At 41.9% G+C, this 10,000-nt stretch overlaps 1 protein-coding gene across 4 annotated transcripts in view; it reads right to left on the bottom strand.

The window, feature by feature from the left end:
• The window catches only part of ddr1 (discoidin domain receptor tyrosine kinase 1), a 75,216-nt gene that overhangs the window by 5,595 nt on the left and 59,621 nt on the right, over window positions 1-10,000 (bottom strand). For 2 of the 4 annotated variants that reach the window (XM_037537257.1, XM_037537260.1), the window contains 6 exons: window positions 9,018-9,219; window positions 6,543-6,656; window positions 2,656-2,951; window positions 1,923-2,050; window positions 1,578-1,775; window positions 1,041-1,305 (listed from right to left, as the gene is read on the bottom strand). In XM_037537257.1, the coding sequence (XP_037393154.1) occupies window positions 1,041-1,305; window positions 1,578-1,775; window positions 1,923-2,050; window positions 2,656-2,951; window positions 6,543-6,656; window positions 9,018-9,219 (1,203 nt within the window). The remainder of the gene's footprint in view (window positions 1-1,040; window positions 1,306-1,577; window positions 1,776-1,922; window positions 2,051-2,655; window positions 2,952-6,542; window positions 6,657-9,017; window positions 9,220-10,000) is intronic. The other 2 variants (XM_037537258.1, XM_037537259.1) reach the window with 2 other exon arrangements.

The raw sequence follows: 10,000 nt of genomic DNA, 5'->3' as shown, positions 1-10,000 counted from the left end.
AAGAAATGAGTTTGGGCTTTTTCTAAAATAGACCAGCTTCAAACCTTTATAAGGATGCATCAATGCATTTTTACACCCCTAACTGAAAAACATCAAGAAGCTTATAAGATGCAATCATATGTAGACAAACACACTCAGTACTGTGCAAATGCCACCCTGATTTATTTCATTTCCAGTCAAAACAGCCTTGAAGGACAAGTTATTCATTTTCCAGCATCAGAAAAATCAGAAAACATATTCAACAGAAACTGAACCCAAAGTCTCATTTTCTTCCATATTTAGTGCCTTTAGACTTTCCCTTTACTCTAAATTCCACTGTTTTCAGTTGACTTGCTTTCAGTTTTTAAAGGGATCCTTTCCACACCTTTAAAGTTCAGTGTTAGAAGTTGGTTGCTTTTATTTGCTTTTCATGATCCAAATAATCCCAAACACATTCAGTGGTGTTGACGTCTGGACTCCGGGGTGGTCACTCCATTGTCCAGCTTTTTTGTTTGGTGTGTCCGTCCCCTTTTCTCAGTGAGGTCCTTCTTGATCAGCTACACGACCCACAGCGCTGAGTGGTCTTCTCACAGTGGAAGGATGGACAGAAACACCTGTGGCTGTTTTCAGATCTGGAGCAGCTTGATCTTCTCCTCTCTCTCAGAGATGACAGCTTTAAGGGGGCCACTTTGTGTGTCTACCAGGTCTTCCAGGTGGTGGTTAGGAGGCCCAATTTCTCCGTAGCTTTTAATCATTTTTTGAACTCAAGTTTTGGAAACTCTTGCTTTTTCACCCATTTTCCTTTGACTTTCTTCTTCCTAATGCAAGTGGATTATCTTATTTGTTATATCACCTGAAAAACGAATAACTTGACAGCAGTTCTGATGGGAAATGAAATAATCGAAGGGTGGTCTCTGACTTTTGCACAGTACTGTATATGGTGTTAATAAGAAACGATAAATCCAGTCTGGCACAATCAAACAGAACAGAGCGAAGCATGGTGATAATAAGGGTCACCGGGGTAACCCGGCCTCCCCCAACCAAGCACCACTGGTTCTTACCATGAGGATGCACTCCCAGGCCATCCAGCGAATGGGCAGCACAGCTCTGCCCTGAATGCGGTAATAATCTCCGGCGTACAGGTTCCGGCTCATACCGAAGTCTGCGATTTTAATGTGCCTCTCGCCCATCCTGTCCTCGCCGTCCCCCAGCTCTCCCCCCACCAGGCAGTTCCGTGTGGCCAGGTCACGGTGGACGAAGTTCAGAGAGGACAGAAACTTCATCCCAGATGCGATCTGACTCGCCATGGAGATCAGAGCAGGGTAACTGAGGAACACACAGGATCATCACTTTGACATCTCTACACAGTCTACAGTACCGATGACACAAGGAACAAAAGAGAACAATATTTTTATACAGAAAACAAAATATTAAACAATATTCTTTTAAGGGTGGATCACTGGTCAATAACATCATTTTATCCTGGTTACTTTGCATTTTATTAAGCATGAATGGTTTGTTTAAAAGAACAATAACATCAGTTAAAACACGGAATACATGAAAACGTCTTCTTTTTTTTTTTAATGTTCCCCGTCTACCTGATGGTTGGCGTGTTGTGCAGTGGTCCAGTCTTGTCCAGCAGCACTCTCTGGGAGAGATACTGGTTGAGGTCTCCGCTCTCCATGTATTCGGTCACCATACACAGCGGGTCACTGCTCACACACACTCCGAGCAGGCGGATTATGTTGGGATCTTTCAGACGGGACAGAATTTTCACCTCCTTCAGGAAATCATTCCTGTGCAACAGGAGGTGGAGGAATGTCACGAGGACCATACTGAAGACTGTCTTAATGACATATAACACTGCTATAATAATGTATGATTAACTGTGTACTCTAGTGCTCGTAGGTGAAGTAGTGAAGTCAGGACAGCGACTCTCTAACCTGGCATTTTTAGAAGCATCGGGCCGCAGTATCTTTACAGCCACCAGCAGGGGGCGACCTTTCCTCACATTAAAGGGAAACTCGAGGTCTGGCAGGTCCTGAGGGTTTTCAATCTCACACAGATGAACCTTAGAGGAGGCAGACAGGGACAGCGCTGTTAAGGGACATCAGTGTTTTACTCTCAAAGGAGGACGAAACACATAAGTTACAAATAACTGAAGCATAAATAAAGCATAAGAGATGGAGTCTAAGCTGTGGCATAATGGGCTTTCACCTTGTTTAGGTTTTTTGTATCAAGAGGCAAAATCCGCCTGTTTACAACATACCACTGTTCTTAGAAGAAAACCTCATATGTCTGTTTTTGACATTTTTCAGTTTTTGACATAATATGAAAAGTGGGGTGTTCTCACTTGTGTTGCCAGCTATTTAGACATTAGTGGCCTAAGGTCCCCACCATGCCCAACGCCAAACATGTGCTACAGGGGTATAAAGCCCCCCAGCACTGTGTTCACTGGAGTGATGGAGCTCCATCCAACACTTTCAGGATGAGCTGGAGTAACCCAGAACTGACCATCCAACATCAGTACCTGACCTCACTAATCCTCAATCAAATCCTCACAGCAATGTTCCTAACAGTATGGCCAGTGTAAAACCTTCCTAGAAGAGCAGGTGTCTAAAAACCTTTTGGACATCTAGTATATTGTATGTGACCATGTGAGTGGGCGCATATTACCTCTCCGAACTGGCCCTCTCCGAGCTTCTCTTTGAAAATGAGCCGTTCCCGTGGCAACTCCGGAAGGGGCGGGCAATCTGCAGGCGTGGCTGAGAGGGCGGGGACTGCATATGTGTTGTTACCGCTCACACCCTGTAGGCTGATGATGTCAGCTTCTGCATAATGAGGCACACTGGGCCCGCCCCCTGAGGCTTCCGCATAATGAGCTCCTGACAATAAAGGAGGCGGGGCTCCGGGGTACGGGGGCGGTCCTTCCTGCACAGGCAGGGCTTTATCGTCCATGTCTATGCCACACGCTGTGAAGGACAGTCAGAGAGACGTTATGGAGAGAGAAAAAAAAAGAAGATGTAGGATCTGAAGGTGCTCAGTTTGTGAATATTAAGACAGTTATTTCCTTTTATACATTTCAGTTATAAATGAATCACAAACATGCGCTTAAAACATACACTGAAGAGCAGTCATTAGATACTATACATGCAGATGGAGGTTATGGCTGTGCATATATATAGACTATGGTTCACTGTGTATTGGCCTATCAAAACCCTCAAACTCACTGACTGGCCACTTTACCAGAAACGTTATCTACCTGTAGCTCCACATCGCTGGTTTACAGTAAGTTTCTATTGCTCATCTGCACGTACAAGGTAGTTAGTGGAAGCACAAGGTAGGTGTTTCAAATAAAGTGGCCAGTGAGCGGAAGCACAAGGTAGGTGTTTCTAATAAAGTGGCCAGTGAGTGGAAGCACAAGGTAGGTGTTTCTAATAAAGTGGCCAGTGAGTGGAAGCACAAGGTAGGTGTTTCTAATAAATTGGCCAGGTAGTGGAAGCACAGGGTAGGTGTTTCTAATAAAGTGGCCAGTTAGTGGAAGCACAAGGTAGGTGTTTCAAATAAAGTGGCCAGTGAGTGGAAGTACAAGGCAGGTGTTTCTAATAAAGTGGCCGGTGAGTGGAAGCACAATGTAGGTGTTTCTAATAAAGTGGCCAGTGAGTGGAAGTACAAGGCAGGTGTTTCTAATAAAGTGGCCGGTGAGTGGAAGTACAAGGCAGGTGTTTCTAATAAAGTGGCCGGTGAGTGGAAGGACAAGGCAGGTGTTTCTAATAAAGTGGCCGGTGAGTGGAAGGACAAGGCAGGTGTTTCTAATAAAGTGGCCGGTGAGGGTATATGGCTAATACACACCAACTACTTCAAATTCTTTTGCACATTGTCTTCTTCACACTCTCACTCACAGAGAAGTGCATTTAAGGAAATGTTTGATAAATATTTAAACCTTTTCCTCAAGATCATCAATCGCTTTCCCTGAGGCTATAAACCCTTAAAGGAATACTTTCAACCTAAACACTATCTGCCACATCTGTATCCTACCATTACTTACACAGACAGTGAGTTCAACACGTTTCCCTGTACTTAGCAAAGAACAGAAAACCCAATGACTCAGAACCCGTTTATAATTGAAGCCTATAGGCAGTTGCTGAATTCCACCAGTGAAACACTTTCGTGAGTTCTTCAAAGGTGTTAGTAATTGAAGCTGTAAATCTGTATAATGCGTTCTTTCACAAATGGACTGTTTTTAATAACTCATTTCCTTTACAGTGGTGCAGGCAGAGTTTTCAGCCTCCACTTGACTGCCATGAATAACAGAAAATCTTAGTGAAAGCTAAAGTAACCAGAACTACTTTTACACTGTGTTGCTTTCAGTGTTTTCAGTGCTTTCAGTGTTTTCAGTGTGTTGGAGGCTTTTGTCTCAGTCGGTCTCATCCTGTTACTTGACTGGTTGTAGTTTCTAATTTGCTTTCTATTGTCATTTGGGATGTGCATTTTGACAAATTTTGATGTTTGAGTATCCATAAGTGTATATTTGTAAAGTGGGAGAAACACTGGAAATTGGTAGATTTACCTATTAGAAGAGTATCAGAGGCTGCCCCTTCAGATGAGCTAATGCTAACCCTACAGTAACCCTACGGTACAACACTGGATGTTGAGGATTCATTGTTTCTCCTCAAAGACGATGTGCCAACATGTTAGTTTGTCCGAGAAATACGGTATATTTCCAGTTTTTCTGTTTCTACTTAACAATGAAGCTGATATTTCTGCCTTTTTAGTTAAATAACGTGTCGTTGTCAACTCATTCACAATAAGACGCGTCTCAAAGTTTCAACCTGTAGCATTATATACTTACATACTCATCAATATGAACAAAACACATTTAACAGTCCCTTTAAATGATAAAGATCATGTTTCACTGAACTGCTATAGTATATTGTCAGTCTTTCTGGGATGAAATGCTGTAAGTCAAGATTGCTAGAGGCGAGTCCAAGACTTTGTTGACTTAAGACCGAGTTCAGATGAATCCCTTAAAATCCTGGCCTTATTACATACTGAGGCTTATTATTTAGTAACTACATGGACTGCAATGCAAACTAACTGAGCTAGAAGTCGAAGTAAGGTTAGAAGTATGTAGTAACACCTTAAACTCCCGTTTACTGTGTCCTGGCTATCTAAAGGACTAACTGCAGACGCATGGCTGCTATACTGGACAGCATAAAGCTGTGGTTCAAACCTATAAGCCCCCTCCCCCAATTGCAAATCCATCATCATTCTTTATATATGATATACATTCATAAATATATTTGATAATATATTTAATTTTTTATATATTTGATTAAATAATATGTACGCTAAATTAATATCAGCTAACATTACAGTCTGACCGAGACCTAACCCTAACCACCTGAGGTCAACTTTTTACAGCATAAACATCTGTTTATAATAAAAACACAAGATACAGTAATAACACTATCAATTAGATCCTCAACTGGCAGCAAACCTAATGTTCATCTGTTTAAAGAAACTTTCGTTTAAACAGAGAATTTACTTTCATTCTGTTGGATAGTTTTGTTGATATTCAATAGTGAGTGTGTTTATATGAACTTCATAATCTGTGGTTGGTTAGTGTAGTGGGTAACACCTTTGCCTTCTACACTGGAGAATGGGGTTCAATCTCCCGCCTGGACAGGCACCCTACACTATACCAATAAGAGTCCTTGGGCAAGACTCCTAACACCACCTTCGCCTACCTGTGTAAAATGATCAAACTGTAAGTCGCTCTGGATAAGAGCGTCTGCCAAATGTCGTAAATGTAAATGTAAATAATCCGAAAACTGCAGAAAATCAGATTTGGTCAGTAATCCGATCACCACGTTTACATGCACTTGAGTGTTCAGATATTGGGGAACTCCGGGTTTACATGAGTCAGCCAGAATTCAGATTTGCAACCAGCCAATAAACTCAAATACGACGACGTGATGAAAACGTAACATAAAAAAACTTCATGTCGCTACTTTTTTTTTTAAACACTGCAACTTCACAGCCTCTTTATCGGATTTCCTTATCGGATTTCTAGATCGGAGTGTGGTGTTTACATGACCATTTGAATAATCAGATAACTGCAGAAATCTGATTATGATTTTTGAGGATAATTGAGTGCATGTAAACACACTCAGTGACTGATTCATGTTCTCATTCATTTATGTTTTCGAGACCAGACTCGAGTACTGCAACCCTACTCAAGTGTAACAAATACCTAAAACTGATTTCAGTACTCGAATATGGGCACTCGAGTACCTGTACGCGCACCTACTTCTCACAGAATTCAGCGGCTGCCCACTGGCTTCTATTATAAGTTTTGACTGAACAGTGAAAGTGCAGTGAAACATTCTGAACATTACTACATGCTGAAATCGCTGACCGCACATTACAGATGCTATAGACAGACACTTGGTTGAAAAATACTGGAATATTCCTTTAACTGTCCTTACAGATTCCCCAACGCTCTTTTCTCAGCTGCTCGGTTACCGTATTGAACGAGTAGATGCCCCCCCGGCTCTTACCCTGGGGCAGATTTTGAGGCTTTTCTGGCTCTCTGGAGCAGTTTGTCAGCCTGTTGGGGCCATGCCTCAGGTCAGACAGGAGAAGGTGATAGGCTGGGTTGTTTAACAGCAAGGCTGGTCACACAAACGCACATTCACAGAACACGATACAACACCATAACACACAACGCGGGACAGAAACACAGCGAGGACCACAAGCACAAAATGAAAAACGATGAGTCACAACACAAAAAAACACAAACAGGGTAATGGTTAGGGGGGTGTTGTCTGGGGGGGGGGCATTACAGTTACAAATGAGATGCAGAACAGAGCAGGCAGGGTTATCATACTGCAGGCAGTTAATCAATAATCCATCAGCATGTTGAATGAGTCGACACAGGATTACAGCACACAAACTCCTTAATACTTCACCAGTGACCGCAGAGGAGTGGGTGTATTAATGGTGTAATAAGCGTGCGAAGGTGGAGATTCAACTGCATTCAGACTTTTATTTTGAAATGAGCTCATGTCCTACATACTTCTTGATCCGCTTCGAACGTTTATGTAGGCTTATGTATCAAAAGCAGTCCTGATTCATTTCCACATGACCAACCTTTCTTTATCCTTCACAATTAAACAGGCTGTTTTTGTTAAGACTGATATATGAGAATGAGCTCTGATCTGATTGGCTGCCCTGTATTCTGTATTGCGCCTCATTCAAAGGCAGTCTGGTCTGAAACACTCCTTGTAACTTTAGCGTGAGTGGGTGGAGCTAACCTGTAGGCTGAACAGGTGGATGTATGTAAATGTGTTGGTTTTGTGACATCACAAAAACAATGAGCTGCTTTTTTGCAGCTTAGTTTCCATGCATGTACGGACTGGTACGTTTTGAAACTAATAGTGTTTACATATTCCGTCAGACTTCATTTCAATTTTGGTTTCACATGATATGGGCCCTTTAAAGGCTAGTTACCTGCGGCCCCTTGCGCTGCCCTTTTTATCTCAGGTTATAGATCTTACAGCAGATTTTTGTATATTTGTACTTGTATTTATGTCTGTAGAGGTTTTTTGTATATATTCTCTTTATATTGCATCAACCTGTTATAACTGTCCTGTGTTGTGTGACCGATACTGGCTGCTACGTTTCCTTCGGGATCGATCGATGGATTGATCAATCTATCTACCTGTCTGTCTGTCTGTCTAAAAGTAAAAAGTAAAGAAATGGATGTTCAGTGGTTCTTGATAGTAAATAAACGGTTCCTCCGGTTCCTATCAGCACCACAGTAATGTCTACAATAACGTGTTCCACATCAAACCACTCCAAAAGACGTTTTTAAAAATTGGTGGAATTTCCCTTAAATAAAGTGAATATAAATGTGTATCTAAGTAACAAATAAACTTACTATTGAACACTGGTGTACATTAGCTGGTGCAAGCTTTGTATCATGTCTAACAAAACCTGTTAATATCTTACATTACTGCAACACATGGCCTTATTAAAATACTATAACTTCTATAAAATCTGAATCATTCCCTCTATTACATTACATAGAATCAGAAATTTGGAAATTCCCCACTTAATTGTCTCCCCCTCTCTCTCTGTCTCTCTCTGTCTCTCTCTCTCTCTCTGTCTCTGTCTCTCTCTCTCTCTGTCTCTCTCTCTGTCTCTCTCTGTCTCTGTCTCTCTCTCTCTCTCTCTCTCTCTCTCTCTCTGTCTCTCTGTCTCTCTCTCTGTCTCTCTCTCTGTCTCTCTCTCTGTCTCTCTCTCTGTCTCTCTCTCTCTGTCTCTCTCTCTCCCCCTCTCTCTCTCTCTCTCTCTCCCCCTCTCTCTCTGTCTCTCTCTCTCTGTCTCTGTCTCTCTCTCTCTCTCTCTCTCTCTCTCTCTCTCTCTCGACAGTGTGTCTTTGTGTCTGGGCAGTGGAGTGTCCTTAAATACTTTCTCTCATGTTACTTTGGCAGTGTTATTCAGACAGTCTGTAGCTTAGTCTCCTGCGCGCTACAGTAACAGACAGAGATATAATTATGATTATCAAAAACTAACATAACATACAAAAGCAAAGTATGTGCCACAGTCTGGGATTCAACCCAAAGTAGTTTCTAATATACCTGCTGTGAGACCTAATGACGAGCATAATAAAGAAAAAACGACAACAAATCAATCGCTATTTTTAACTATATATCTGTCCTGCTTGTCTTTGCACTTGTGAACAGAGTTTGTTTACACAGACTGACCACTAGGGGGGTCTCCAAATCCTTGTTTTTTTTATTATTTAAAAAAAAAACTTGGTTTATTGTGTATTTCACTGCTGTGTAAATAGTTCAAATAAGTGAACACGTTCTCTAAAGAGAACACACTTCTGCATTTTACTGCAGAATTAGTTTATTTGCTGAATTTAAAGGCATGTTTTATATTTTAAATATTTTTTTTATTTAAAAAAAAATATTTGTGCGTTTACTCTGTGGATCTACATTTAAATGTGTGCGCGAGTGCCTCACCGGTGCTGTCGCGCTGCTCTCGCGCCCGCAGCACTGTGCTGGGCTCCTGGTACTCTGCGTCCCTGTCTCTGTCGTCGGGGAAGGTGTGAATGCGCTGGTAGCGGCTGGAGTAGGTGTGCGTGTTGGTGTTGTTGATCACCACGTTGTCTGAGGGAACCGAGAGGTGAACTCGCAGCTCGTCACTGGAGAGGCTGCCCTGAGCCTGCAGACGTACAAGCAGAGTCAAAAGAGGGTCCCTCTTGCCTGGAAACATGCTTACTCTCCCAGCACAAAACATAGATAATATTAGCACAGTGTTCACAGTGTTTTGGTAGAGACGACACTGTCGATCATATGAGTAATCAATTAATATAGCGATTATGTCGACAATCAAGTAATCATATATCCACAATTTATAACAGCAAACCTTTAATTTTACTTGATATGTGTGTACACCTATATGTTAGTGTAACTACAAACACATGTGCACTCGCGAGATCCTGCTGGTGTGGGTTCACTCTCTTTTGGTAACACTCTCAAAGTGACTGGAGCGCTAACGGCTCCCCCTTTTGGAGGACATTCACATTGCTAAACACGGTTTTTAAAGACCTGTGAACACTGTTTATCATTCAAACTGCTAAGTAGTCACAATGGTAATTAATTGAGGATGTAACTTTTGACCTATTCACCTACAACCCTTTGTTTTTATTTACTTATTTTGTTATTTCATTTTTTTGGACCCCCTCAGTTTAGTCATATCCAATTCCACCCACAACTTAGAACTCCCTCAAATCACATAATTCCACCAGGGCTAGAAGGGCGAGGCACTGGCTTCCTTCGAGTCTTCTGAAGCTACCACATCTTTTCAAACCACTGCTTACGGCCACGGAGGGATCACCAAGGATGAAAAAAATCACAATCTACTCATGATATGGCCAATGTTCAGAGGGTTGTGCCGCTCGGGAGCCCCCCTACAACCCATTATAATCTAGTAATCGATTTTA

Source organism: Pygocentrus nattereri, chromosome 3, assembly GCF_015220715.1.
Source record: "Pygocentrus nattereri isolate fPygNat1 chromosome 3, fPygNat1.pri, whole genome shotgun sequence".
NCBI classification, from domain to species: Eukaryota; Metazoa; Chordata; class Actinopteri; order Characiformes; family Serrasalmidae; genus Pygocentrus; species Pygocentrus nattereri.
This window is presented reverse-complemented; position numbering and strand designations above follow the sequence as displayed.